At 31.6% G+C, this 15736-nt stretch overlaps 1 protein-coding gene across 1 annotated transcript; it reads left to right on the top strand.

Annotated features, from left to right (window-relative positions):
- Nucleotides 1–6496: 6496 nt before the first annotated feature.
- On the top strand, nucleotides 6497–15471 carry LOC139521860 (uncharacterized). Its single transcript, XM_071315522.1, has 4 exons — nucleotides 6497–6679; nucleotides 7618–7676; nucleotides 13200–13322; nucleotides 14773–15471. The coding sequence occupies exons 3-4, from the start codon at nucleotides 13265–13267 to the stop codon at nucleotides 15360–15362; spliced, it is 648 nt and encodes a 215-aa protein (XP_071171623.1). The 5' UTR covers nucleotides 6497–6679; nucleotides 7618–7676; nucleotides 13200–13264; the 3' UTR covers nucleotides 15363–15471.
- Nucleotides 15472–15736: the final 265 nt, after the last annotated feature.

Below are 15736 nucleotides of genomic sequence, written 5' to 3'. Positions count from 1 at the left end.
TTGGTCAGGACAGTACATTCGCAAAATAGTGTGCTTACTTTTTTCGATAAATGAGAACAACACTTAATTTATGAAAGCTGTTTCAAAGAAATGTTTTGTCATTTTATTGTTAGCTGCTGCAAACAGCGATATGTTTAATTAGTTTACATTTCAAAATTAAAATAAAATTTAACATACTGTCATTTATCCTTTCATTTTTGAGGAAGGAAGTGTTCAATAAAAAATGTTATAGCATTATAATTAACATTTTGAATACTCTAACTGATCTTTCAAATTTCTTTAATGGAAAAAGCTAGTTCATACAGGCGGATTTCCGTTCGAAACTAAACAATGAAAATGAAACTCTTTTAAAATTATTCAAATTAGAAAATGGGCATATTATAATTGTTTTCGTCTTTAAAGGTTCAATACAAGTCTATGATTTAAAGGATTTATCTTCTATACTTATTCATACATATTTATAAACGTATGTATAGCTATGGGCCATAATAAATATTTTTGATTTAAAACAAACAATCAGTCGAGTTATTTAGGTCAAAAACGATTTAGATCTCAAAATTACTTATGAATAATGCATGTGCTTCAATTTTGAGTTATGAAATGAAAGATATCTATGAAAAGGTAAGAGACTGGGTTTGTTTTAATTCGAATCATGGTACAGCCTAAATAATATGTTTTGTAAACGGTTAATTACAATTATGACCATACCAATGATAGTTTAGAATTATTTCTATGGTAGAATAATACTGTCAGGATCTGCATGACCTAGAGCAGGATATCCAATTTATTCTAGGGTAGAACAGATCCAAATGACAAAAACTAGAAAAAAAACTCTCTGATTGTGATTCAGAACAGGGAAAGTAAGATGGATTTACGTGTACGATATATATTCACAAAAACAATTATTAAATAGTGAAATTAAATGCAGTTTTTGATCTTTGTTTAAGATCTGTTATATATTTTGCAAGTTTAAAATTATATTTTTAGTTATCAGGTATACTTATCTCGTTTGAATTGTTTTACATTGTCATTTCGGGGCCTTTTATAGCTGACTATGCAGTGTGGGCTTTGTTGAAGGCAATACGGTGACCTATAGTTGTTAATTTCTGAGTCATTTTGGTCTCTTGTGGAGAGTTGTCTCATTGGCAACCATACCACATCTTCTTTTTTATATTTATTAGTTCATAGTAACGCTGCAGGAGTGACAGTCTTTGTTATTTTTTCATTATTATTACCATACTGATTTTGGAAGACAATTAAACAGGTCAATGACGACTCTGGGTTTGTGTGGAGGGTTTATTCGTGGAATCTTTAATTTTATACCCATGTTACCCTGCACACTATACAACTTCAGTAAATGTTAATGTATGTAGATGGTTTAGTATTGAAATGCAAATATTACTGCTTACGTAAACATAAATAGTTCGTTCGTAAAGAGGAAAATACTTTATAATTCGTCTCTCTTTTTTTAATGTTAATTAGCCAAATTGTTTTTCCCGTTTGAATGGTTGTACACTCGTCATTGTTAACGCCCTTTGTAGCTTGCTGGTCGGTGTGAGCCAAGGCACCGTGTTAAGACCGTACTTTGACATATAATTTATTGTGGCATGGATGGCCGTAGAGTTGTCTGATTGGCCACATCTTCTTACATCTATTAAACCCATCAAAATCGTCATGTGCCTGTCCGAGTCATCTTAGGTAAACAAACGGCAGAAGATTTACAATAGACTGTTTTATTTTTTAAAAATGAAGGAAGCAATTCATCAAGGATCTGAATAATAAATATAATAATTTTACAACTTTGTGCGTTAATACTTTGCAGCTTTGTTAAAACTAGATAATAACATTTTAACGAACTATTTAGACCACAGAGTTTTACCCACATAGATCCTAAATCTTTTGAAACAAAGACAATGCAACCTTTCTCAAACACACTATTTTTCAACAAACGACAACCCAATAAAATTAATCACTTGTGAGTTTGGTCATTTTAATAATCCAAAAATTTCGTCCATGATTGATAGTGGCGGATACAGGGGGTCTGGGGGTTGGAACCTACCTTTTTTGGACGATCAATGCATTCAAAATGGGACATATGGTTAAAAGCACCTTTTATCCTGATTTGGGAACTTCCAACTCTCTTTTACAAATGTCAGGATCCGCCCCTCAGTCAAATTACTTTAATATTGTTGTCCTATATTACATGTATCACACACTATATTACATGTATCACTACACTCAATTTCTGAAAACATTTTATGATAAATGTATGCCCTTAAATATCACTTATTACAATGACTTCCTCGTTTATGTTAAAATATTCATCATCATCATCAATATTGCAAAGATTAAAAATGATGAACTTTGATGTATAGATACGGATATCAATCTCATTTGGCTTAGGTTTAAGGTAATATTATATTTTGCAATTTTGAAAGTTATTTATAATTAGTAACAAAGTTTTCCATTTTTTAATCTTAATGATACTTATATAACTATATATTATCCTTTAAGACAGACAGCTAGATATCATTAACATACTATGTATACACAAGACAGAGTCTGAGCTTGATTTGCTATATGATATAAAAACTAAACTGACGAAAAAAGGTCATTTATTCAAAATCATAAAATGCAAAAAATACATTTTGCAAATAAAACATTTGACATAAAAGTTCATATTTAATATGAAATAATAATACATAATTAATACGAAATTACATCAACTAATATCATGTCAATTGAATAAATGACAAAGAATAGCAAAGGTGGGGAGAAAAATCTGCCCCATAAATAAACATATATACATATCTACTTCAAAAGATAACATTAAGGGCGGTATGTGGGCGGGAATTTTGAACAAGTTGTTTGATAAGAATCACAAGTTAACACATCAAATGCTGAAGATAAAAGGAAGTGACCACAATACACTTACACGTGAACTCGTACTGACCCGCAAGATTATTGACCAATAAGAAAGATGCATTGGTCATAAGTGAAATTTCTCTGCACGTGAAAATATGTTATCTAATTTCAACAATTTATCGTTTAATTAAGTAGGACACTCTGACCCTTTGACCAGACTAGAGACATCATACATTTACAGTATTAATAGCTCACTCTTTTATTTAAGTCGGTTAGTAATAACCAATTAAAACAGAATTATCTGTCTTAAATTATTTTTTTCTGCTTAATTTTCAATTAGCAAATAAAATTGTTTATTTTGATGCTATAAGTGTTAAATAGTCATCAAAGGTACCAGGAATATAATGAAAGTGGTAGGTTGACTGCAAAAGTTTGGCAATTTATCAGTGAATGAAAATACTAATAATTAGTTTTGTGTGTTTCTTAACGCTCTTCTGGATTTACCACCAGTAGGAACGCTCACATCTAAGATGTACAGAGCCTCAGCTCATCTAAATTTTAATGACAAGAACTCATAATGATGTTATTGTAATATTTTTTGCAGATTTGTACTAATTAAAAGTATTTTGAAGTGAAAATCATATGCAAATATGTACTAAGACAAATTTTAAAACTATTCGTGTTAATTGATAAAATCAACAAGTTACTACACTTATCTATATTGATGGATTTTTTTTTTAGTTCAACGAGTTTGAAATGTTTTCTCCTATATGCTGCTACGAATTATTTTCAGCCAAGAAATAACCCAAAAAGACAAAACTTTGTAAATAATAAACAAAAGTGCGTATTATTGTTGATTTTCCTTTTTTGTTTTCTCGGAACATAGCTTTGAGTCTAAGCTAGAGTACCTGATCTAATTTTGGTTTTCAAGGGACAATCCTGCTCCTTGCATTAGTTTCCTTTGTTTTGTTGTCCTCAAGCTTATTTATAGTCTTTTCTGATGACACTTTATTATCTAGAAGTTATCATATTAAGGGTTATCTGTGATGTGAAAGACATTACAGTTGTCCAAGAACAATCGTCATGCAATCATAAGATTTTAATTGGTCGAAAAGTGCAGTCTTTGTAACTTTCGTGATTAATAAAGGCAACAGTAGTATACCGCTGTTCAAAATTCACAAATCGATAAAGAAAAAACAAATCCGGGTAACAAACTAAAAACTGAGGGAAACGTATCAAATATCAGAGAACTACGACACAACAGCGAAATGTAACATACACAAAAACGAACTATTATAATGTAACAATGGCCATTTTCCTAACTTGGTACAGGGCATTTTGTGGAAAAATGGTGGGTTGAACCTGGTTTTGTAGAATTACACAGTATCTGTTTAATGGCAATTGTTTTTAGCAAATAAACTAGTGCATTTGGTTGTAGAGTATGCTTTATATATACCTTATAATACTTTAGGTATGTCGTGTTTTTCGTATATTTCGAAAGCTGCTGACCCCTTTTCATTTTTTATAATAGCGATTTATCTCAAAGAAGTTAGTAAAAAGTACAAAAATACAGAACTCCAAGAAAAGTTTAATACGGAAAGTCCATAATCAATAATTGGCAAAATCAAATGACAAAACACATCAAACGAATGGAAAACAACTGTCATATTCCTGACTTAGAATACACCAAACACAAGTTGTTTCCTTTTTCCTTTTTTTCCTTTTTCGATATTCAAATTTTTTTAAATATTATAAGTCAAAACTGATTTTTTTTTTCACAAAATTTTTTATTTCCTCAAATTAAAAATTTCCTAAAAATGTGTCTTGTACTTAGTATATGCATTTTCAAATGCAAAAAATGATGCATTGAACCCGCTTTTATAGCGCTTAACCTCTCACTTGTATGAGAGTCGCATCAAATTCCGTTATTTTTACAACGATGCGTGAACAAAACAGACATAATACGTAAAATGGTCATAATATGGGTACATCAGTCATCATTATGTCACAATCTTAAAACAAACAATATAACACTTAACAGAAAAGGTTGCTGTTCTGCAATGCATCATTCGTCGCTTTTGAATTTTCCGAACTATTATAAACAAATTAATTTGATCGATATTCTTACGAAAAAAAATAATGCTAAGATAATTTCAGAGAAATATGAAGTCACACTTACATTTACATGTATTTAAAATTCTTCCGCAAACAAAGTACAAAATTATTTGTAACCTGGACCTGATGTGCGATGAGAGATGGTCTTCCAAAAAATAAAATCAGTTACAGGGTGCACAATGGTTGTTGTTAATACAAAACCTAGTCATGGTTTGGTATTTTTGTGGTATTAAAATGAAAGCAGCGTTTAATGCATAAGAAAACTATAAGCGCAAGACCTCGTTAAAACAATACGCTTGTCTCGTACATTGATGCAATTTTGGTCTGGCCATCATTTGAATTATGCTGCCATAATCAGTCCTTCGGTCAATTTTCAGACTTAACAACTAAGGTCCATTCCGTACTGTGCAGACATGATCTGCAATGTTCTCTGACTCTCTCAACAAAATCATGAATCAGAAATTTCTTCTCGAAAAAACGACGGATAAGTGGCGAGAAATTAGATCGTTTAACAAACAAAGGAGTCATATTTAAATATTTAATTTAAATTACGTAATATTTCAATAATATAATATATATTTCCCAGTTATATTGCAACAGAACAATGCCCTCTCGGACAAAAGTTTAAAAATGGATCATGTAAAAGCACGTATCTTTATATTATTTATTGGAACATTTATACATTAATTTTGATTACCTGTGCTATGGGGTTCATTATGAAGAGAATTCGCTATTCGAATTGTATTTCATTGTTTGGGAGGCAAAGGATGATCGCTTCTCTGTGTTTTTCTGTGTATGTGGGTTTTTTTTTATATCTTTTGACAAATATTGTCTGGTTTTATCCATGTAGTGCAATAATACATTTTGCCTGATAACCTTTACTTTTCGTTTCATGATTTTAAAACACACATAATCAAAAACAGAAATTTTATAAAATTTATAAAATCCTTGTTTTATTTCATAAATTGTTTTAAAAGAAAACAAGCTTAAGGTACCAATGTTAAATGGCAGAAAAATGTAGATATTCAAATCCCGTCCAATTTTAGTGGTTTATATTTTAAAAACAAGGACAGTCACACCCCTTTATTTATTTATTATTATTTTTTTAGTTTTGTTATTTATATACAACCAATTTACAACAGTCATTTTGAAACAGAGAGGTGAACGTTAAAAAGGATTAACTTGTAAATTATAAATGTGAAAATCTAACAGCTCAGATATTTGCTTGAAATACTTGTATATTGTAGGTACATGTATATCCATACGCAGTCTTCTAAATTAGAATGTTTTGACAACATCAAAAAAAGATCTGTCGTTTTGGTTTTTAATTATTTAAACTGTTAAAAGGGAAATACATGTAGTAACTACGTTTCTATTGACACTCAGTAAATTATACAAGTCATTAAAACATTGAAGATTAAAAAACTAAGTATGGGAAAAATAAACTTGAAATAGAATGCTTACTTTTGAAGACAGGTGATGTTATAAAGAAACAATCTATGTGATTATTTCATACATTTTTTTTATACATTCGTTATTATTACGACAAAAAAATATCAAAGTTGTCTTTCGTTTTATTTTACTTAACTCTTTCAGATTGTTCCCCAGGTTACTTTGGAACAAACTGTGGACTGAAATGTGATGAAAACTATTATGGTATCAAATGCATAAAAACATGTTCATGTTCTGAAAATGAAAAGTAAGTATTGGTATTTAGTTTTTGCAAGAACAAATGTTCACCGCTAACATAGTACATACTGCATTCAATCTCCTTTCTGATATGAAAAGAAGATTTCGTAATTATGATTGCCAATAAAACAACTCTCCACAAGAGACTAAATCACATAGAAATAAATCAACAACGTTAACTATAGGTCACCGTACGGCCTTCAACAATGAGTTAAACTAATATAGAATAGTCAGCTATCAAAGACACCGAAATGACAAATGTAAAACAATTAAACGAGAAAACTATTAGCCTGATTTATGTACAAAATAATGAACGAAAAACAAAAAAGAATATACAACAAGAAACGGCAACCACTGAATTACAGACTCCCGACTTGAGATAGGCTCATATATACTGTTGCAGGGATAAACTTGGTAGATGGCGCTAAATTGGTGATATAAAAATCAAAAGTAGAACAAAACATAAAAAAAATAATAAAACAAGAGTTGTTCCTATGCCTGGAGATATATAAAGTCTTCTACTTCGAATATTTAAGTTATATAAACACTGAATATATTGAAAATGAAGTATCAATATTTGGTTACAGGGGTTTAGTGATAGCCTCAGGAACAAAACGTCAACCAACATTGGCATCGAACAAGTTGATTTCAAAACTCGCCAGGTACCAGGTGGCTTCTTTAATATTAGCCCGGTTAAAACAAATGAATCTGTTCAAAAATCCGTGCAAAAATCTTATGTTTTCAAAAATAAACAGACGGTCTTGACGATTTATGTACTGTAACAGTCTGCCTAAGAATAATAATATATTTAAACAATCTGCGCAGTATCGCCTATTCTAGACAATCCGATGAAAATGGTGCACCTGACGAAAATGATGTAAATAAAAAAAATGCCCATGATGATCTATTTTACAAAATCAATTGAATCATATTTTGTGTGTTTTAAAGATGTCATCACGAATTTGGTTGCATTACCATACAGCAAAGTTCTACAGAAGAAGTTGCCGGTAAATATTTATAATATTTCCTTGATTTAAGAAGGACTATCCATCAGTACAGATAAAATATGTTGTTCTTAAGTAACATTTCATATTTTTTCATAAGTTTTTTGTTTTACCACGTATTGTTAAAAGGTTCTGTATAATCACGTAAAGATATGTGTATATGTTATCAAAAAGGTCATTAGCTGTCAGATTCATATTCACCGATTTCACTCAAATTCTATAACACACTGAAATGTATATCCAAATTAAAAAAAAATGTTGAGAATAACAATAAGAAATGCATGGAGTCGATTATGTGTATCAACATTAGATTTAGTCTAGACTCTATCTAATTAACCATCGAGATGAGCTCCAAAGACTTCAGACGGTCATAAACAATAAATACAGATATAAATCGGTAGTGAACATGTCGAATTGGAAATTTCTGGGTGTGTTTGATTTTATATTACAGGTTGAAAAATTGTTAATCATCGTTTTAACCTGTATAATAAGAATAAGTTTTTTGTGGCTCGCATCAATCAACCAAATGGTTTACCATTGTTTCACTTTTAATAGAGTAGCACACCTAGTGCATGGGTAACCTATCTATAACTGGGGTGTTGCTAAACGGCGGAAACGGAAAACGGAACAGAAACGGAAAACGGAAACAGAAAGAATGATTATCTTTTCCTTTTGGTTATTTCATCTGCATAAGCATGTTTTATATAGTATAAGACATGTTTACAAGAAATAAAACAGGATCAAATTAAATATAAAAGATTTTTAAGCACAAAGTATTAAAAGAATTAGCGGCAGATGATGAGACTATGTTTTTTAAATATTTTAAATATTTGATGCGTATGTCGTTCATGGAATTCAGTAAGGTCTGTTTGACTTTTCTTATTAAAAAAAGTTGGATAAATGTCAATAAGATAGTAACCCAACAACACAAAAAAAAAATCTACATGGACATAAAAAGATGGACATGGCCTCGATTCTATAGATAAATATTGATGAGAAAGAAGCGGCGGTAAATTAGAAGCCTGCATGGATATACGATATACGATTTGCACAGTGCCCTTACCAAGTTAGTCGTAGTCATGTCCTATGGTTTTCAAAATCAAATTGTCCACCATGCTGCTTAATTCGCTTCTGAAAATTAATTTAATCCCCCTGATCAAGGACGTTAGTTATACGTCCTTGCTCTGAAGTAGCCGTTAATTTTATTTCGTAATTTCACCCTATAGTTGAGTGTCACTCATTCATTATGCTGTTTTACTATAGTTGAAAACATTAAAAGATAGGAGAAAGATACCAAAGGGACATGCATACTCACAGTTTGAAAATAAACTCACAACGCCATGACAAAAAAAGAAATAAACCAAGACAAACAGACAAAAAGACAAACAATAGTACACAAAACACAAAATATAAACTAAAAGCTGAGCAACACGAACCCCACCAAAAACTGGGGTGATTTCATTTGCTCCAGTCCGGATGTGTAAACATATCCATCTTCACATGTGACACCCATTAACAAATTAGAAATGAATTTTATTCATTTACATTAAAGGAATGTTGAAATTGGAAAGTTAATTGTATTTATATTGATAGAAGATTTTGATGCTATGTCAAGACAATTCTTCTCGTAATTATGAGGGAAATAATACTTATTTTTACACTAAGTATCAGATCGATTGGATGTTTCTTCTGGCCAAACACCCGAATATCCGAGAGATATCATTTACTAAACAACACCTGAACTAGAACAGTTCCTTGACCTGGTGGATGTTGTCCAATTTAAAACAACTATTTGCTCGCGGAAGCATAGGAATCATATATTGTGTTTTACCTGGTTTCCCTGTACCTGTTTAATTTTGATTTAAGTAGTTCATATGGGGCTTTTTCAAAATATAACATGAAAATATCTGTAACGTGTCCTTATCGATGTTTATCTAGCCGGTTACTTATTATGCTGGAACATACCATGTACTATATTTTAGAGCATCTTGCAGATAAGTACTCCCTACATTGAAGACCTGTTGGTGACCTTCTGTTGTTGTTTTTTTTCAATGGTCGGGTTGTTGTCTCTTTGGCACATTCCCCATTTCCATTCTCAATTTTATTATGTATGGCACCGTTACAGTCCACAATTCCTCTAAAGTCCAAAACACCGCTGAAGTCCACAACAATTTTCCGCTAAAGTACACAACGCCGTTATAGTCCACAAACTTTCCGCTAAAGTCCACAAAATGACCTCCGCTAAAGTCCACAAAAAAACACCGTTACAGTCCACATTAACAAGTTCCGCTAAAGTCCACAAAAAACACCGTTAAAGTCCAAACATTTTTTTCTTCATTATCAAAATATCAATTCGCTTTTTTTACTCCCGATAGTATAGATTAAATTAAAAGCCTGTATCAACATTAGATTTAGTCTAGACTCTATCTAATTAACCATCGAGATGAGCTCCAAAGACTTCAGACGGTCATAAACAATAAATGCAGATATAAATAGGTAGTGAACATGTCGAATTGGAAATTTCTGGGTGTGTTTGATTTTATATTATAGGTTGAAAAATTGTTAATCATCGTTTTAACCTGTATAATAAGAATAAGTTTTTTGTGGCTCGCATCAATCAACCAAATGGTTTACCATTGTTTCACTTTTAATAGAGTAGCACACCTAGTGCATGGGTAACCTATCTATAACTGGGGTGTTGCTAAACAATCTGTTCCTGGAAAGTATTTCTCATTAGCTTGAATTATATTTGTGATAAATGAAAAGATTGTAGTAAAATTGAGAATGGAAATGGGGAATGTGTCAAAGAGACAACAGCCCGACTGATTGAAAGATTATGCCTTCATTATGGGAATATCAGGCACAATCCCTCCCGTAAGGGTTATACCATCATAAAATATATGAGAAGAACATAACCCGTGTCGTATCTGCTTTTGATCCCCATAAATTTGATCTGTGTATTGAAATTTACAATCTGTTCCTGGAAAGTATTTCTCATTAGCTTGAATTATATTTGTGATAAATGAAAAGATTGTAGTAAAATTGAGAATGGAAATGGGGAATGTGTCAAAGAGACAACAGCCCGACTGATTGAAAGATTATGCCTTCATTATGGGAATATCAGGCACAATCCATCCCGTAAGGGTTATACCATCATAAAATATATGAGAAGAACATAACCCGTGTCGTATCTGCTTTTGATCCCCATAAATTTGATCTGTGTATTGAAATTTACAATCAATCAAACAGACAACATTTCTGAAAAGTTATCAAGCTATGGTGCTCTTTTTATTCTTTAGTAAACATTTGTTCATCCACAAGAAACTCCAACATAACGTTCTCTTCGTGTATATGCTGCCTGGAGACACTGACATAAGTTTGATCTTTGCAAGTAATTTTTTGCGCAGTCAGTACATTGAATAAGATTTAACATTTTTAAGCAAAAAAAACAGTTTGTTTTTAGAGGGATTGATAAGATATTTACTCCTGAATGGTCCAAAACAACCAAAATGGCATGTCCCTAGACCGCCTGTTCAACATTCATACTCTAAAATAGCGTCAAAAAAATGAAGAAATAAAAGTTATTTCTACCTTACATAAGTTCTTGGACATGGACTCTAACGGTGTCACAGCATGTTTGAGATACTTAGGGCAAATACACAAATATCTGCAGTTTTCCATGTTCTAATTTTTTTCTCTACTTAAGTTATTGTCTTTCCATTTTAGATATAACGGGTTATTTAGTTGTAATATTCAGTTGATGTCTTCTAAGTTGATACAATGATAGTGAATTGTTCATTCAATGTTATTTCTACTCTGTCATGGTCGTTTCTGCTGGTAGACCTGCTTCAGTTTTTAGTAATGGTATACTTTGAGAGGTTTGTTTTTTATTTGACCTTACCCTACCAAGTGAATTTTTCTCGTCGTCCGTCGTCTTTTTTTGTCTTTGTTAACTTTTACAAAAATCTTCTCTGAACCTACTGGGCAAAATGTAACCGGACACATGTTTTATAAGAAGTCGACTGAGAGTTTTGTTAACCTTGGCAAAAGTTTTCATTGGTGTATCTAGTTTAATATAAACCCTGTCTGTCAGGCAAGATAGCCGGCAAAAAGTAGAGATAAAACACATGTGCTGTCTATTTAAGGTAGCACAATACAAAGACTTTTTCACTCCCAATCAGACAACTTTAAACTGATGTAATTCATTTCATCCTTCTTTATATTTTATAAATGAGGTACCAAAAGAAAGAAGAAAGATTAATCTTTCACATTGTGATAATTTCATTATGACATAATTATTACATAATTAATTATTATGTAATTAGTCGCTATATTGTGATGTCCACACTTGAATGAATTTAGCGTCTTTGTTTTTCATAGCATCCCAAAATATTTTATAGATTCTTGTACAACACAGCTTGACCTCCAAAACTGTGTCTCAGATTTCCAAAAACACCAATAGAACAAATTTTATACCCAATTGAACTTAGTGGTCTCTAATGAATTGGTGTTGCAAACTTCATTGAAGATTTATGAGAGAATGAAATACAATAGGAAAAATCTGAGACACAGTTTTGGAGTTCAAACTGTGTTTTGCAAGAATCTATAATTTTTTTTCAGGATGCTATGAAGAACAAAGAAGCTAAATTCATTCAAGTATGGACACAGAATGGCAACTAATTACATAACAATTAATTATGTAATAATTATGTCATAATGAAATTATCACAATTTGAAAGATTAATCCTTTTTCTTTCTTTTGGTACCTCATTTATAAAATTTAAAGAAAGATGAGTGGAATTACATCAGTTTAAAGATGTCTGATTGGGGATGAAAAATCTTTGTATTGCGCTACCTTAAAACTGCTATGAATAGCGAAAACCTGATCTAAAAACATGATTAGAATGTTGAGCTCTACCTTATATTCATTCACGTCAAAACGGTCAAATGTTTTGTACAAAAACTCAGAAGATAGAGAGAATTTTGTCATGAACTAATCAAGTCTATATGGTTAGAGAGTTCCCATTGTTTAATATACACATGCTCTTTATAGCCTCTTGGTGTTTTTTTTATAACTGCTATGTAATATATATCTTGCTCCTGTTCTATTGTCAACATAATTGTTGTTACTTCAATCGTTATCGACTTTCGTCGATCTTTCCATTTTCCCCCTTAAATTAATTCTGTCCATATAAATATTTCTTTCCGTTTCCGTTTCCGTTCCGTTTTCCGTTTCCGACGTTTAGCAACACCCCTGTAACCGAGAGGTTTTTAAATTGAAGTTCACATTACTACAGATTCAGTGAGGTCGAACAATGCGTCTGCAAGTGAATAATTCATCAGAGGTGTTTTTAGTTTATTTTAACTACATTGAACCAAATGGCTGCTAAAATCGAAATTATTATTCCACTATTTAACTTTAATAAGTGAATTAACCAACAAAAAATATATCTCGTATACGTAGCGAATACCCCTTTAATGTGCTCTATCATGATTTATTGTGTTAAATAAAAAAAACCATTTCAGAATCAACAGTCATATGGCTAGCTTCAACGAAATCATTCACTTTTAGAGAAAAAGACACAGCTGTCATGACAAGTACAAGAAAAATAACAAGCAAAACCACAAAGTCTAATGCAAACGGTTTAGGTAAACAAAATGTATATCACGTAACGTATTATCAGTCTATATTAAAAGACCCCGATATGATTTACTGAATGTATCGGAATAGGATGGATAAAAACGAACAAAGCACGTAGTGTAAAAATCCGTTTGTCAGATGCGCGTATCATTTACATAAATCAAACAAGTACCGCAAGAATTACAACAGTTAAAAGGCAGATTAGGAAGTAGAAGAACTTTCAAACTTATAATTAATGGTTTTGCTAGATCTGATTATAATTTATTCTTGAAATAGAACACGTGATTTAACATATTGTGCGGGATATTACCGATCAGAATTGAGACTGGTAGATATATTGGGGAACCAGTAGAAAACAGACTGTGTCGATTTTGTAATTCTCAAAATGTTGAAAGTGAGTTACATTTTTTTATAAACTGTACATTTTATAATGATAACAGACAAACTGTTTTAGCGAGATATTAATGGTGCCTGACTATACGCAACTAGATGACCAGGGAAAACTAGCATTTCTAATGGTGAACCATCCAAGGAAAATAGCTAAATACTTAGCAGCGTCACTTTTCCGTAGAAAACAAACAGTTAACTCTAGTTAAGATTCTTAAACTTTTTTACAAACTTTAGATGAATAATATAGGAACTCTTACAAAGGTTAATTCTAAATCTATAATTATCTGTATTTAAATTCAAATTGTCAATTGACACGTGCTATTAGAACATTTATATTGAAATGAAAGTAAAAGGTGACTTATTGGTCCATTGGGCCGGGTGTATTATATATGTAATTATATTTTGTACAAATTTATATATTTATGCTGATTTACACATGTCACTATAAAAAAAACAATTTACTTACTTACTAACTTACTTATTGTGTAATGAATTTCGAGATTTGACATACTCAACAACAGTCCACAAAACTTTACTGACGTATGGCGAAACCAACTTGAAATTTATTTAAGATATCATTTAAACTAATATGCCGTTTGCATTTACTTAAAGCTAGATTGACATAGCAAGAGTTGTCCGCCTTCTCTATGCACTATGTCTTGTTGAGTATCCCAACATTATCTACTTTAAAGAGTGTCAAAAGATACCAGAGGGACATTCAAACTCATACATCAAAAATAAACCGACAATGCCATGACAAAGAAAAGAAAAAGACAACAGACCAAACAATAGTTTACAAAACACAACACTAAAGGAAATGTCATACCAAGTTAAAACATGACAGTTGTTTTCCATTCGCTTGATATGTTTAATCTTTTGATATAGCCACTCAGTCTTCTTGAGTGACTTTTCATTTGAATTTCATTGCAGATAGATATTTTTGTTTTTTCACTTTTTGCAATTAATGCAATACCCACGTATTTCTATTCTTGTTTTGTGTATCGAAAATGAATTGCAACTTCTGTTCCCTCCTATTTATTCTTAATATACTCACATTTTGTTTTTCAGCTTTGAGTCAAAGAGAAATTATTGTTTATTCAACTGGTACCGGTGCATTTGTTTTCGTTATTCTCCTGTGTACGGTGTGTCAACGCCGTTACAATTGCAAACGATTCTGCGTCAAATTTAGGAGACACCACACTGCGTATATAAGAAATAGAAATATACCAGAAATATCAATGCCAAACATTCCGCTAGAGGAAATTGAGGGAACATATGAAATAATAGACGAGTCGAATATGATACATGTAGATAACGTTGAGACCATTATGGAATGCAATAGCTCAATTTTGAACACAAACGAAAGAAATTCCCAGACCAATAGCAACAGTTATCTTACACCATATCAACCTAGTGATAAAGATTTAAAAACAAGCCATGTAACTGATAATAAAACAGACCTTGTAGTGATGTCAGATGGTAATAACCAAACCACAAGTGATCTTGAATCAACTTCCTCTACTTCAGACGCACAAAATAGCAGATCTAGCTATCTAAATCCGTATCAACCTATCGTTCATTCAGCAGATATTCATGAGTATTTATCCATACATGATTCCGGTTCATCAGGGTCTGAAACATTTTTCTCGTTGCGTTGAAGACCATTTGGTGACCTTCGGCTGTTGTCTGTTCTTTGAACGGGTTGTTGTCTCTTTGACATATTCCCCATTTCATTCTTAATTTTATTAATGAAGGAAGCTATTTTTGTTAATCCATATCAACCAATGATATACAAGAAAGACATTTGCACGAATATAAATCTATATATGATTGTCCAGACCGATTGCCTGCTACGTCGTCGGATAAGTGGACTAAAGAAAAAGCAGCAGATACTTATCAAGATGATACATCGGAAATTCAGGCATGTTTACACGAGTATTCAACAGTCAATTGTAAATAAGGTGATAACGAAATATTGAAAGCGACGATGTAGTCAAAAAGCTAATAAGCAAGAAGTATGAACATTAAATAT

The sequence above is a fragment of the Mytilus edulis genome, chromosome 4, assembly GCF_963676685.1.
Source record: "Mytilus edulis chromosome 4, xbMytEdul2.2, whole genome shotgun sequence".
Taxonomy (NCBI): domain Eukaryota; kingdom Metazoa; phylum Mollusca; class Bivalvia; order Mytilida; family Mytilidae; genus Mytilus; species Mytilus edulis.
This window is presented reverse-complemented; position numbering and strand designations above follow the sequence as displayed.

Bases quoted from the DNA above. Each gene is read 5' to 3' on its own strand.
- LOC139521860 (XM_071315522.1), top strand. From the start codon at position 13,265: ATGACAAGTACAAGAAAAATAACAAGCAAAACCACAAAGTCTAATGCA. The intron at 13,323-14,772 runs GTAAACAAAATG...TTTGTTTTTCAG, and splicing joins GTCTAATGCAAACGGTTTAG to CTTTGAGTCAAAGAGAAATT.